The sequence below is a fragment of the Rhamphochromis sp. 'chilingali' genome (genome assembly GCF_963969265.1).
Source record: "Rhamphochromis sp. 'chilingali' genome assembly, chromosome: 9".
Classification (NCBI taxonomy): domain Eukaryota; kingdom Metazoa; phylum Chordata; class Actinopteri; order Cichliformes; family Cichlidae; genus Rhamphochromis; species Rhamphochromis sp. 'chilingali'.
Window position 1 is genome coordinate 9,677,958 of NC_137936.1, and position 15,221 is coordinate 9,693,178.

Below are 15,221 nucleotides of genomic sequence, written 5' to 3' on the forward strand. Positions count from 1 at the left end.
ATATGTGATCCTAAATGAAAAGCAGAGAGACGGGGACAGTCCAGAGGTCAAACCTGGCTTGCATCCAACTCTTTGGATCAACAAGCTTACCACCTGTGCTTCTCCTCGCCTCACTCCCACCTGCTGATTTGGCCGCCGATGTTGATAAGGAAAATGGAGATGGAGCCCTCCTTCTAGCAGGGATGGGATCCAGCAGATAAGAAAGTCTTGAGAAAACTATGTAGAAGACAGCGCGATTGCCTCACACGAAGAAAGTCAGCTCGCAAACGGCCTTGGATGTTTTGCCTTTCGTAGCTCGTCATAAGGAAACTTATCCTCCGTTATATCCATGCAATAAAAACAAACCGAGCAGGGACTCAGCGGTAGACTGGGATGAGATGGAAATTTAAGAGATGAACCCGGAGCAGAGGCTTACATCCATCATCTGTTTTCTCCAGGCTTTGTACAGCTTCAATTACAGATGCTGTTACGAAAACACAGCAGCAGCGCAGAGGACAGAGCCGGACTGAGAAAAAGACACACGGGATAATGTTTACATTGCTCGCCTTGCTGGGGATTTTAAAAAAACAACAAAAACACTATAATAATGTGCTGGCTGTATGTTTTTACTGCCAACTGACTAAGGAGAAATAGCAGAACAGGATGAGGATGTATTGTCAACAAAGGTTTTAGGCATTTTCCATTATAAGAAGAAGTCACGGTAAACGTCTGTGCCTGGCACAGGTTATGTTTGGCCCTGCGGGGCCGGGAATCCAAAGGTGAAAAGCGAATACTAGACAAGACTGACTGTCAGCACAGTGGCTTAATTACTGTCTCCATCTGAGCAGCCAGTGTTATTTCCTGACATTCATCCCTGCCAATGCTGCAAGAAATCCTCTTCTGCACAACAGCAGCATTTTCTCACTTTTCATGTACTCTGTAATCCTTGTAATACATCAAGTGGAAAGTGTAATCCAAGCTGAAAGGCACCGTAAAAGTTTCACCTCTTGACACTAACAAACGGAAATTATTTTTCAGCATTCACTTACAAGCGTTAATGCCATGTGAAGCCCGCAACTGTTTCATTTTGCCGCCTTTGCATTCACTCCAGTGAGTTTGTTTTAATTTCCGAGCGCGCGTGGGAGATGAATCACGCCACCTATTAAAAAAAGATATGGCAAAACTCTTGCGATAAACCACATAAACCGCTTATAAATTATTCAACATTTCAGCGAGGGCTCTAAGGATTACAGCCTAGAAAGACCTGATGAACACGTTGTCCTACAGATTCCAAGATGTGAAGGACAACGCGTGCATTAATAAACAACTTTTGACCCTCCCATAAGTTAAGCACAAGGTGATTCGGTGTAATAATCAACCACGAGCTTAGAGCTTCAAACAATAAGGCGAAACACCCCACCCCACCCTACCTGCCATCTGCTCTGTTATTATATATACAAGCTTTCCCAATCGCAGTCAACAGTCTTCTGCAACTATATAGCAACTGACAACAAAATCCTGGTAGTTGCGTAAGCTCTGTTCAGCCTGTTCTGACCATGTGGCACTGTTCGGGGCACTGTGGGAGATAAAATTTGTGAATTTAACGCCATCAAACTTTACATTTTAACACTTACATATGCTACACAGGCTTTCTTACACATTTAGCACACAGGAAGGAACACAAAGGTCACAGTGACCTTCTTGTCCTTTTCTGTAGTGTTTAAATCTCCCATAAATGAAACGGTTTCAATAACCTAATGGCAGATTTACTCTGAAAGAGTGGGATATGTGGTGGTATTTAAATACAGGCTCTGATATTCTTAGTAATGAGAAACACCTGATGCCCACTCCCTTACACTTCTCACCTGTGTGACCTTCGCCTGCGTACCAGTGACAATGTCATCAGTCACGTTATGTCTAATTATTTTTCTTTGGGGGGGGGGGGGCCTTCTATCTCATTGCGACTGATCTGCATGGTAATGATGGGTCTGTCGAGGATAGACTGGGACAATTTGTGGAGGAGCGTGCAAAGCTGAGGGCAACAAGTCCCCTCACACTGCGAGAGGTGGGAGGCCGGACATTCAACACCCGGCTTCGGATCTTTGGAGACAAATGTTTCCTGTTATAATTCAAACTAAAATTAAATCCATGCAGATAGAAATCATATTACTATTCCAGTAATTGGATAGGGGGGAGTTAAATAAAAGGCACAACTTGTATTTTTGGCGTGTTTATAATAAAAGTTCTTGTTTTTGTTTTCTTTTTATTAACAGGTAATAAGTACTAACAGGTTCTGTGCACTCCATCTATTTAGCTCAAAGCTATTCGGCTAACATTTCTTTAGTTGTCACAGTCCGTTATGAGGCGTCGTGACAGGCCTAGTTGTATTCTAACTAGCTAAAACACGGGTTAACACTTAGCAAGCACAAATGTTAACAGTGAAAAAAAATCCCAGATCAATGGCAACAACAACTGCACTGACAAATGAAGGGAAACAAGCTAAGCCGTTAACACAGGCGTTATGTCGCATCACAGTTGAGAGAAGCGGCTACGAACTCAATTCAATTCAGCTGCAGTTTATTTATTTATTTGTTGGTTTTTGGGGTTTTTTCATGACTGGACCGCTCGCTCCCTGTGAGCCACTGGTGTTTAACATGTGGTTTTAACTAGTCCTCTAACGATCCTCTAACTGCTGCCATCATCGATGTAACAAACGCCTGGACAGTACAGACAGCAGCACGAACAGGTTGAGAAATCCAGCGAGCTGAGGTAATCTGCTGTGGCATCGGGCACATCTGTAAGTGGTAAACGGTTATGAAAACTCACCTCGACGGTTGAAATAAGTATCCGGTGGTTTACTGTCAATTCTTCGCTGGGAGTGCTGTTGAATACCGTCGGTGAATTGTATTTCTAAGTACACAGCGAACAACGCTCGTGGCTGCCCAGCGTTTCCTCTGCCTCAACTAGTAATTCTGGGCGGAACTACACGCTGCGGCGGAGACACGGCGGAGGAGCCAATGGGAAAGAGGCGGTACCGCCCACAAAGTGGGGGGTGAGAACGGGAGGTCTCACTCCGCTCCGAAATCACGGAGACGACACTCTGCTCCCAAGGGAGAAACAAAATGTACAGAGACGATCAAAGCCAGTGTTTGTGATGACTTCAGTTCCCAACTTCATTAGATTCGCTGGGCTGCTGAATTTATCGACGATTAATTTTTAAACGACCGCTGTTTATAAGTCTCTGATCAACAGATGAGCATTGAGGCTTAATATATCATTTTCCTTCTCATTCCTTCATTCACGATAGCGGCTGACATTTTGAGAGATTACACGATTACAATCCCCATCCAGTTTCTATTTTCAAGCCGATTATATAACCGCTCAAATCGGCTATGCCATAAAAAGCCAAAAACCGTCACATCAAACATCAACATCAAAATATGAATGATCCAACCATCGACTTCACTGGTAGTCAACACAGACAGAAGAGGACTACTCTGTTTTTATGAGAAAACATACAGAACATGTTCATCGCGATTAATATCAAGGATATTTTATTTATGTACCAGGAAATCTGTTTGCATTGTTCTGGACATTTCCCCTGCTTCTAAACCAGACACACAGTACAGTAGCATACAATATGCTCATTAAAGAAGAATGACATATTTACAAACAAACGATTTACTGTAAATAAACAGAATACAGGAAAAAGAACACATTTACAGGTTTTCTGAGTAATATGTCACTGACACAAGATGATAGGTTAAGAAGAGACAAGTCCACATTACAATTTTCAGTGAATCATAGGTCAAGTGCTATAGCAACGACAATCCAAGGAGTAATTTAAAGTAGGAACGCAAACTGATAAAATGGGTGAACGGACAAGCAGACAGCTTTTAGACAAAACTTTTCCTTTTGCCAGTAAAGCTAAAATAAGATGCCTTTGATACCCAACAAAAATAACTTCACAGTGTAGTGGAAAACAAACCCTAGAGGAGGTCAAAAAAAATAGATTTTTTTGTAGGGACCGCTTATACAGCATCATTACATACTAGATGTCTTCAAGTTTCTATCTGTCCACATTTACCAAAAGAATTTGACAAATTACGGCATGATAGATGACCACAACTGAACTCTGGGAGACAAGGTTATGCAAAACAAAACCATTTAAAAAAAAAAAAAAAAAAAAAAAAAGTGAAAATGTGTTCAGAAATCTGCTGCAAAGAGTGTAGGTTCAGGAACTGCAATTTGCTTATAAAGCTTCTTCTGCATGTAAAGCACTGCGTACTGGGAGAGACGGGACAACCTCAAGCAGTAGCTCAGACAAAAGGCATTCATAAGGTTTAGAGTTGCATGGAAACCACAGAAGTGTAGTCTGGTCCTAAAGGATTTTCTCCTGCATTTACGAGGTTACTTCTTGTGTTTTATCCTGATTTAAGATGCTCACTTTTCATACACGTTCATATAAATGTTCATATAAATATTCATATATGACACAAGCTGAGCACGGCATTGGATTCCACCACACGGACCCTTTTAAAAAAGGAGAAACAGCAGCAGAGGTCAGATCAGAGCAAATGTGCTGAACCAACAAAGTCTTGGACCTGCATGAATACTGTCATCTTTGCAGCCTGTGACCAGTGAGCTTCAGCCACTGCATCTCTTCTGCAGGCTGTGTGGCGTCTGAACCTGCTGCTCTTCTCTGACGCCCTCATGTGGAGCTGTACAGGGCGATCTGCTGCACCTTGCTTAGCTGTGTCAGCAACCGTTTCATGCGGTGTTTGAGCTGAGGCAGACGAGCCAGAGGTTCAGGAGGCTCCAGTTCCCCGGTGTAGTCCAGCCAGCTCTCCAGCACTGATGACAAGAAGTAGAGTTTGTTTCAGAGAACCTTTGTGAAATTTTATCAGTCATATTTCTAAATCAGTTTGGTGAGTTAAATGACCTAGTTGGACAGAAGCTATTAAAGTCAAAGGGCTTACCATCTAGCTCCCTCTCAATGAAGTCCATCCTGTGAGAGACCTCGTCCTGGACGGCATCTATGTGATCCAGCAGGTTGATCCGCCACTGCTGATGCTGCCTGCTGTTATCTGAAGCTTCTCCGGAGTCCTTGACACCCTCGTCCCTGTTCTCAGTCTGTGACCATGAGCCACCCAATGAAGCCTGAACAGTTTTAAGGGAAAAAAATGGGAGGATTTACCTACAATCCACATGAGAGTTGTACAAGGACTTACTTGTAAATGTATTCACTTTGAGGAAAAACAAAGTTTATGATGGAGTCATTTTAAATTATATAATAAACCAAAAGGGACCTGTGCAGTTAAGATCTAATGCTCACATGAGGTGAGTTATTCTGAGAAATGCTGACAAAAGTATATTTTTATATATCCCCCTCAGAAGAGCAGCTTTTCTCAGTTTAATTAGTTTAATTACATAACAAATGCCCACCTTGTTGCTGATGCCTGTTGATTTGGGCTTGTCTGTCTCAAGCAGGCTTCCGTAGCGTTGCTCCCTTTCCAGCAGCTCCTCTGTGCTCCTCATGCTGCCCTCCAGCTCAGAGCCCTGTCGGGTCTCCACCACCAGCCGCTGCTCCACTGCTGGATAATATGCTCGTGGTTTCTGGTAGCAGTGTTCACTGGTAATGTAAGAGTCTTGGAAGGAAGGAAAGGGGGAAGAGGAGCAGGACGAAGAGGCGGTGGCAGCTGTAGCAGCCCGGCTAAGCTTCTCCAGAGCGTTGGACATTAAGATCTCTCCTCGGTTCATGTCCTCATCAGGAGTCACAGGAGATGGAATTGCATTGCTGCTCCGGCACGAATCTGAACCAATCCTTGACCTCTCCAAATGCTTCCAGGGCTGTCGCCATAGCTGCAGGTGAGGGTGAGAGTTGTTCCTGAAAGTACAGGGAAAAAAATCCAATGTGTGACTGATTAATCATTAATAACAGCTGAAGTGCATTGGTCAGAAATATCCTGTCTTGGGAATAATTGTACTCACTGTAAGACGCTCATCTTAAGCTGAAGACCATTGAGGATCTCCACTACATGGTGCACATCTCCCAGCAGCTGGTGGGTGGTGGTGATCTTCTTGGCATTTTGGTGAGAGTAGTTTTCTTCCAGGAACGAGAGTCCATACATGTGACCATTGGTCAACCACTCTCGATCATACCAGTAACGTAGACTCTGCCTCTGACCTGAAATTGAGACAATTAAATATTAACTGTAACGGCAAAAATATGCTTTGACTGTTAGGCCACCAATATTCTCTGTACAAGCCAAACTGTGTCTGACTCCTTTTCTAGTTGGTTGGGAATAAATGGCAGATTGAAGAACAGAACACACAAACGTAAGCAAACCAAGTCAACTAAACAGATGTGTGCTAAAGTCTTAGCTTAGCAGCATTTTATCAGCTTCCATCATTTACTCCTCCACCTTGGCAATATTAACACACTCTTCACACATTTTCTTTTTAGCTAAAGTCAGGACTGTACAGTCATGCAGCTCTGTACCGTGGACACAGTCAAACACCCCAGAAGACTACATTGTTTAGTTCCCACTAATAACCAACTAAAAACAATAGCCAGCAATGTTCATAGTTTCTGTAATTTAGCTGTGTTTTGAAGACCAGGAACTTATGACTCTATATAAGCAAAGTGTACTGTGCCATACAGCGACACACCTAAGTGTAAAACTTCTGTCTTAAAAAAAAACAAGGTAATAATATGAAGCAGAATTCCTTTTAAAATGCTAATATTGTATGTCAAAAGTCATGACTATGGTTATTAGGACTAAACATTCTAATCTCAATTTAAAGTTACACAATGATATCATGTACAGTCCAGTAAGCATTTAGAATCACAGTGAAATGATAGCATCTTCAAACCAGGAGAAGGAGGAGGAAGAGGATGAGAATTAGGGTAACAAAAATGAGTCATATGACATAAAAATGATTACTGATTATTGGCTAAACAATTTAGCATCCAACAAGAGCCACAGGGACACAATCTTAGAACTTGGAACAACTTTAAAAATATAATTTTTCGTATTGTCCAATGTTCCTTGGACATTGTCATTTTCTTATTGTCCACTAGATGGCCGGTTACACTTTTTCAAGATTCAAGATCCTTTTATTTGTCACGTACATAGTTATACAAGTATAACACGCAGTGAAATGACCTGATACGCTCCTCAACTGTGCAAAATAGAGAGAGAGAGAAGTAAAAACTACAGCAGAAGCAAATGGTTATTTCTAACAGATTAGCAGAGCAAGCTTTATGATGGAAATGATGCAGTCTTAGGCTTTGACCATACTCTATTGTGCAGCTGGAGATCCAATGTGATTCTTATTATATTTCTTTGAGGTCTGTCACACGGGGCACATGCACAGTTGTTAAACTAATGTAAATTCTGTGCTGACAATTGTGCGCGAACATCTGCACAGTCCCTCGTGCTCACTGGAAAGTATAATTCTAGGTCTGCTTTTAAAAAAAATAAACAAATAAATTTTTTCCCCCTTACCTGGTGGGTCTCGGCAGATGTAGCAAGTGTAACGGTCTGGAACATTTTCTTCCAACAATCCCATACAGGTGCCATGCTGCCAGCACAAACAATCTTCACACTAACAACAAGACAAACGTATTTAACAATTGTGAAAGTCTTAGATTCAAAAGCAATAAATAATAAAGCCTGATTTAAAATAAAAACAAAACAACAACAAGCTCACCTGAATCATGAAGTCATTCTCTTCTTCCACCTCACAGATGCATCTCACTATCTCTTGGTCACTGGTGTCTAAGGCACCAGAGTCCACACTCAGAGGTGGTGTAGTGACGTCCAAATCCACATCAAAGTCATCTTCACTCCACCCACAGCTATCAGTGGACCAGTCACTGATACTATCCTCGTCTACAGTAACAGGGACAAAACGAACGGTTGGGTTTTCAAGTGAACGACACAACCTTAAGATTTAATTTGTTTGTGGGTGATCCTGTTAAGTCGAAATAAAACTTCCGCTTAAATGATGAAGCAAGCAGTGGCAGCGAACACCAGCAAAGGATTCAATCAACCATAGGTTTAAAATGTGGCAACTATATTGACTTGTTGCATGCATGAGTATCAAATGTACAAAGATGAGTCAAGCTAAACAAAAATCTGCAGCATGATGGATTAAATCCGAAAGGAACAGAAGAATGTAGGGAGAGGAACCCATCTACATCCACACATATTCAATACACGCACACTATCAGAAATACCCACCATCCACATGTATCTGCTCTGAGTAGCTGTATCCAGGCCTGCTGGGGTAGGCCTCGGGCTTGTGATTGTGTGAGGGGGGAGTTTTGAGTGGCAAATTCAATTTGGACTGAAGACCCAATACTGAGATGCCAATATTCTCCTCACTACCTGTGCAGTCTGTTAATACAGGGAAGGGGGGGGGGGGGGGGGGAAGCACATGTTGAACAAAAATGTCAGCTTTAATAATGCTAAAAACAAGTGCCCATCAGGAAGTGAGAAAATGTGGCACAAACATACATTATGGACAAATGACATTACTCAAGAACAATCGGGGGGCAAACATGCAGCCCGTATTTCAGGACTGAACAATGTCAAATAACTAGTCAGTGGAACGCCGCCTATACATTCGTGTGCATGCCAAACACACCACTGTGAATGCTACCCAGAATTAACACTAGTGCGGGACTTGTATGTCGGATCAGTCATTATCAGTGCCACAATGAAATCTGGCTTTTTCCATCTGTATTGCCAGCTAAAAGAACTTTAAAAACAATCTAAAAAAATAAAATAAATCAAGCTGACCAATAGATTTAAGAGACAAGATGTTGGAGTTTTTTGACTGACATTATGGAGGGACAGAGGCAGACGACAAATATCACGCTTCTCCCACACACACAGACTCAACCACCACACCAAGAGGACTGAATGGAGCACGATGCTTTGCAGGCTAGCCATTCCCACAATGTCACAGTGAGTGCGCATGCAGAGCAGCAGATATGTGATGCAGCCATATGCCAAGCACCTGCTTCTTACCAGACTTGGCCTTCTTTTTCTTCTTCTTTTTCTTGAGTTTAATGCGGAGGAAGTCCTTCTGTTTAGGCTTTTCTTTCAGTTTATCTTTTACTGAACCTAGGGGCAAGAGTTCAGCTGCATGAGAGTACAGCAAACACTGCTAACAGGTTGGTACTCATACAAGCTGAATTGTTCTGAGCATATTTTCATTGCATCATACTGACCAATATCGAAGCAACTCCTGTCTGAGTCTTTGTCCTGCAGCTGACAGCCATTCCTGTCCAGCTGGTTCTCTTTGCTTTTCTCCCTCAGCAGTGCCCTCTGCTGATGGCCTTGAGTGTTGACTGCAGGCGGTGCTGACGTGCGTCTGCCAGCAGCCTTCAGCTCTCCACGCGGAGCCGTGGCAACTCCAACAGACTCTGAGGAAAAAAATCACAAGGAATTTATGAGCCAAGGTGCCTGATCTCAAAGCAATGCTGGACGTGCATATATTTATCACTTGGCCTCAATTCTGAAGTATGTGATTTAAAATAACAGCAAGCCGTGACTCAGCATTTCAGATTCTACTATTGAAAAAGCGACGCAGTGACCCAGTTTATTTATTAAAAACTCTTCCTCTGTCACTTTATCTGGAACAAATAACAAACTGAAGAATAACTTACGCATGGATGCAGAAATGGTGCGCCTTCTCTTTGTGCCATCCAAACCAGTGGCACTAGACTGTTTCTCAGAGGCCCTAGTCTGGACGCTCCTTGGGGGGCTGCGGTCTGCCTCTGGGGGCTGTTCCTCGCCATGGTAATATTTCATGTGGTAATGCAGCAGCTTGGCTTTACGGAATGATTTTGTGCAGCCAGGAGCGCTGCACTTGAACGGGTTGTGATCAAGATTGATGGACAGGACAGGAGGAGGTTGGTTTTTGATAACTCGATACACTGAAACAGAACAAAAGAAGTGCAAGGTGTAAATAAAGCTCTTCTTGTTTTTTTAAAGAGTGTGAGAAATTGCAGTGCTTGACTCAAAAATGTTAAAATGTACTCACATGGTTCTCTGCTAAATCTGTTGGGGTTGTGGAAACCCTGCTTCCTTACCGCTGTTAAAAGATAAATGAAAGGAACTCTTCAAAGTGCGCTCACATGCTTTCCAAAACACTAGAGAGCCAATGGCATTTCTGCTAAATGACTTCATTTAGTGCGTTAACACTTACGTTTCACAGGCTGAGGAGGCGGCACATCCACTGCGGCCTGAACACTTTCTGATTGGACATTTGGTTTCTGCTCCACATCGCCACTGGATTCTGTGGTTGTCATAGTGACAGACACCTGCTCTGTTTGCAATGACATCTGAGTGGGCAACTCTGTGTATGGCTTGAGTGACTCTGTATATGGCTTTGCTCCAGTCTGTTCCATTTCCACCTCTTCCTTTTTCACATCTCCATTGATGCGACACGTTTCGCCACCTTCCTTCTCGTCTTCCTCGACTTTCACGCCATTACTGAATCCTGTCCCTTTTTCGACATCCCTGGGCTTGATTTGGTCTGCTTTCTCAGGGATTTCCTCTTCTTTTTTGACAGTGGGCACAGCCTCTAGCTCACCATTTGTTTTCTTGTTTTTATCATTTACCATTCCCTGTTCATGCTCCTCATCCTCAGTGTTGCTGTCTTCCTCCTGGTCTGAAGTGCTGCGTCTGGCTCGCTTGTTCTTGGGTCCCCCGTTCTCCTGAGACCTTCTGTCTCTGCGGTTTGGGGCCCTCCTAACCATGTTCCTTTCAGAAGACCGAGACTTCCCTCCACCTCTCTGTGAGCAGGGCAAAGAAATAGCTTAGAAACAAAGATCTAAAAACCGTAGTCGAATCCACGACAGTATATCGTATCATTTGTAAGAAAAAAAAAACATGTTGGTACCTCTCTGGTAAAAGGCTTCACATGTATTCCTTTCACTGTCTGGATGACACCATCATAAAACCTCACAGTGTAGGATGCTGAAAAGAATGAAGAAAACATACAACTATTTGATCATTTTAAATGTGATGTGTGTGAGGCAATCGCTCTATGCAGAAATCAGATAAATCTAGCATTTTAGATTTTTTTTTGCATTCCCAACAAAAGAGAAAGTACTTAGACGACATCACAGATTTCATATTGAAACCAAAAACAAACGTACAAGATCTCAGACTATACTCCATATAACACTACTTTGCAATGAAAATGCAAAACTTTAAAAACTAGTAACAAATCCATGACTGAAACTCATTTAAGCCCATTAACTTAATGCGATACTCACCATCTTTATTAACCGAAATGACCTTAGCAGGATAGAAACGGCAGTCAGACCAGCTGGCCAACACTTTGTCATTCACATTAAAGGCCTGGAGGGAAAAGATGTGACACTGTTGGCACCATTTCAAAGATTGCATTGGAGGTGGAGGTGTTAAAGGCTTCCTATAGTTTTATTAAAAATGACACTTTTACTTGTAAGTAAAAGCAGCAGTACCATTGAACTTATGCAAATACAAAAACCCAAGAATCGCATTTCGCTAAGACCAGTTCAATGCAGTAATGCACTGTGCAACAAAGGGTAAAGAAGACAAGGCAGAATGTCTCTACGCTACACACTTCAAAGCAAGCATGACTGTTAGCTTACAGGTACATCATCATTCAGGCCCTGCCGCCTCAGCTGAATTCTCTCTACAGGTCTCAGGTAGGGACTTGTCCAGTCAAACCATTCGTCGTAACGGTGGCTCCACTGCCGGTAATGGATCAACACTTTTTCATCATCATAGTCAATCTTCTCAATGTTGGCAGCATACCTACAGGAAGAAGTTCAATGGCTAGTTTATAGAAAGGCTGAATGAATGACAAGTCTAGTGATTTAAGCACTTATCATTTATCTCAAACATATGAGGGTGGCTTTAGAAATGAAATCAAGCTTAAAAATGTAAACACATAAAATACAATGAACCATGGCACAGCTGTACTTAGTGGATGGTGTGCTGGGCATTTACACCTTACTATAGTGGAGTTAGTTTTCATTTTTAAATGATACCTTTAGCACTAAACTGTTGTATACAATATCAACTGCATTTATACATAACTGTGTCAGAAGGAGTGCAGGTCTATTATAAAAGACATTCATATTTTAAAAGGCTCCTCCCACTTAGTTTTGCAATGGCAGTATTCTAATGATGTAGTCTTATCACACATTTACAAGGATAATTCCTTTAAATAGAATTTAACATGTTTTTACATGATTTTCACAGCTTAAGGGACACCTTGAGGACACTCATCAAACATTACGGTTACTGTAATACAGGCCCGAAAATAAACAAGGAATGGAAACTTAGGTGTGAGGGGGAAGTGAACAGTAAAATGGATGAGAGAGGAATGAGTGAGGCCATGACTCACCAGTTTTTGAGGCTGTCTCTAGCCTCAAGCTGAGCTCCCACCTCAAATGTTATCCCTCTTCTGTTAGGGGGCGTCTTACTCATACTGCCCACATCAAGGCACCCTTCCTGTATGCGCACACACACACACACATTAACCATTAAAAGAATCTGCACTCATATGACCTCTGTTTTGCAACTAAGAGACATAAATTGTGCCGAACAAGGGACACAATACACATGTGCACACACACACGACCGTCAAGGTCTTTACAGATAATAATGCAGTCAACTCTGTGTGTGCCTGTGGTCTTTCCTAAATATTTCACCAAGTGACTGGAAAAATAAATCACTCTTTAAATCTGAATACCAATCTAAGACACCCCCTTTGTGCCAGAAGAACAATAACCCTGTCCAGCAAGGGAAAAATACTACCACTGTAGGCTTATACAAGCTACAGATTACAAATGTTGTTACATGGTGTGGCACAGTGTGCAGAGATTAAATACTGGTATAGTAAGGTGAGCCATGCCCCTCAAATGGTGGTGAATATGTAGCCAGTACCAGATGTTCAGCAAACACTACCTCAAAGAATAGGAGTCTTTAAAAAATTAAAAAATAATCAAATGTCCTCACACAGGCTCCTAAGCGGTTTTAATCAAATTGATCACAGTGCGATTTCAGTGTATCCTTATCAACCACATCGAAAGACGGTTTAAGAATGACAAAGATAATGTGCTCACTGTAGGCATTCACCACTACAGCAGGAAGACATTTCTGCACCGAGCTAACACGGGATTGATTTAACAGCACATTCTGCTTAAACTGCCGTTGTCAGATAAAGAATAACACCGATGATCGCTATTTCAGCTATAACAAAAATACAAATAAAAAATAATGAGGGTCGTTGGAGTCGAGCAGAGGAATAGACCGAAATCCTCCCGATAACATCGCTTCTTTTGTCATGCGTACGTACACAGGACAGACTGACATGCCGGTGCCTTTTATTTAAACAACTAAAAATTCACACCATGCACCACAGCATCTTACTTTTGTCCACGACGGAGCCTAATCGGTTCACCATAGCGGAGACTGTCGGGAGTAACTCCGGATTTCAGCGCAACCTACAAACCGGATATCTTCACACTACCCTGCCCACGTGTTTTTTTGGTCAGTCGATTTCACGTATAGACACAATGGGAGACAATGGTAAAGACCATTATGGTTGCACGTAGGGTATTCCCGCTACATTAAGAGGCGAGCAATAGTCTGCTCGGCAAAAATACTGGATTTAAGATCAAATCGGGTGTTTATTGGCGTGCAGAGAGCTACACAGACGGCAGCGACACGGACACAGAAGACGCACAAGAGACGTAAGATGCCACAATCAGGGCACATGAAACAGGTGATAAAAATTACTTTAATCTCAAAATTATCCGCTAAGACTATGTGTGGAGTAGCACATTTCGCATTGTAATATGCGGAGGAAAACGGAACCCCATATAGTATTTTACCACCGGCCCACCCAATACATTTAACAGCGTTCAACCGCTATTTTCTATCTAATTTAATAAAAGGGGGGAAAGCTGAAGAGAAAAAACACTAACAGGACTCGACATTTCCCAGATTTCCTTTTGTTGACCACTTCTACCACTATAGACGCGTTATTGTCCAGTGTTTTATAACCGGAGGGCGGAGCGCGAAAGTAACTGACACCTACGTCAGACCCTTTGACAAATAACACTCGTCGAACAAGCACTGTGGAGGCGGGACGCTTACATTTGATTGGGCGAGCAGCTGTCGTTCACAGAGCCGTTCGCGGCCTCGCAGAAGGCCTACTTTTTCATACTTTTCTGGCTGTGTGTGCGCGCGGCGTGGAAATGCCGAGTATAAACTTCTCCAACTAAACAGCCACAGACATTTCAAAGCACAGAGTAACAAAGACCGTAGGACCTGAAAGCACACCTGCTATATAACAAATACAAAACCGATATGTACTCGTATAACATTTTATTACCTACTTCGTCACGTTTGTTTTGAACTCAAAAAGCCGACATGCGGCACCATACCGCTGTTGATGCACCCACCAACCGGGCCTCGGTCACGATATTACTGGGAATTTAAATCTGTCGAATGCAAAGTGAGGATATTCAAGCTTCTTACCTGTTTACCAGTCTCTATTTGTCCGGTTCGATGTATAATCTGCTGTGTAACTGCTTAAAAGCACAGGAACCGCCGGCTCCGCCTGTCAGCTCAAGACCACGCAGTTAAATTTCTCCCCGTTGCATTCACCACCGGCGCGGGCAGTGTGCTTCTGCGATGCGCATGCGCATTAAACGGACCAAAGCCCTTGTGAATATCAATAGGACGTCTCATCTAATACAGTCTGTTTCATTGCGTATGTATAGATAAATATTAAATATTTAATAACCTGCAATTTGCCAAACTTTATCTATTATAAACTGTAATAATTATGAATATGTACAAAAATGTAAAAGCAGTAAATGAAATCAGAAATGTAAGTCACATGCGGTATAAATCCGTAATAAAGTCTAAATACAGGCACAGGCATAAATACAAGCACAAAAAATCAGAATTTCAATGGCTTTTTAGTACAGCTGTTCCTTGTATAATGTTAAATTGTATTTAATGTTTCCTAAATAAGTTGTTGGTTTGATCTTAGAATAGTGATGCTTTCAGTCCCTGACTATGCCCAGGGGACACGAGTGTCTCCCCGGTGTATGTTCGTCTGGATCTCTTTTCTTTTACTTGTTCAAGTCCCAAAGGCAAAGCCCAGAGCTCCTATTATCTGGCTTTAATGTTTATGCTGCTCTGGCAGCTTTG

The 15,221-nt window shown here is 42.3% G+C and overlaps 2 protein-coding genes across 5 annotated transcripts in view; both read right to left on the reverse strand.

Annotated features, from left to right (window-relative positions):
• ndrg3a (ndrg family member 3a) overlaps positions 1 to 2,944 on the reverse strand; it is a 32,730-nt gene extending 29,786 nt beyond the window's left edge. For both annotated transcript variants that reach the window (XM_080891015.1, XM_080891014.1), the window contains exon 1: positions 2,806 to 2,944. The gene's annotated coding sequence lies outside the window, so the exon portion shown is untranslated. The remainder of the gene's footprint in view (positions 1 to 2,805) is intronic.
• A 572-nt stretch (positions 2,945 to 3,516) lies between these two features.
• phf20a (PHD finger protein 20, a) lies at positions 3,517 to 14,699 on the reverse strand. Of its 3 annotated transcripts, none has more exons than XM_080892260.1 (17): positions 14,541 to 14,699; positions 12,400 to 12,506; positions 11,639 to 11,804; positions 11,279 to 11,363; positions 10,900 to 10,976; positions 10,204 to 10,792; positions 10,039 to 10,089; positions 9,662 to 9,931; positions 9,224 to 9,418; positions 9,021 to 9,116; positions 8,229 to 8,384; positions 7,696 to 7,877; positions 7,491 to 7,590; positions 5,971 to 6,166; positions 5,425 to 5,866; positions 4,959 to 5,139; positions 3,517 to 4,833 (listed from the first exon to the last, which is right to left on the reverse strand). In XM_080892260.1, exons 2-17 carry the CDS (start codon positions 12,480 to 12,482, stop codon positions 4,691 to 4,693), a joined length of 3,012 nt encoding a protein of 1,003 aa, XP_080748386.1. In that variant the 5' UTR covers positions 12,483 to 12,506; positions 14,541 to 14,699; the 3' UTR covers positions 3,517 to 4,690. The 3 variants fall into 3 exon arrangements, with proteins under 3 accessions (XP_080748386.1, XP_080748387.1, XP_080748388.1); XM_080892261.1 differs by lacking the exon at positions 14,541 to 14,699 and adding an exon at positions 13,428 to 14,031; XM_080892262.1 differs by lacking the exon at positions 8,229 to 8,384.
• Between the last annotated feature and the right edge of the window lie 522 nt (positions 14,700 to 15,221).

Bases quoted from the DNA above. Each gene is read 5' to 3' on its own strand.
- phf20a (XM_080892260.1), bottom strand. From the start codon at position 12,482: ATGAGTAAGACGCCCCCTAACAGAAGAGGGATAACATTTGAGGTGGGA. The intron at 10,977-11,278 runs GTGAGTATCGCA...CATTCTTTTCAG, and splicing joins CATTTCGGTTAATAAAGATG to CATCCTACACTGTGAGGTTT. The intron at 9,117-9,223 runs GTCAGTATGATG...TCTTGCCCCTAG, and splicing joins CAGGAGTTGCTTCGATATTG to GTTCAGTAAAAGATAAACTG.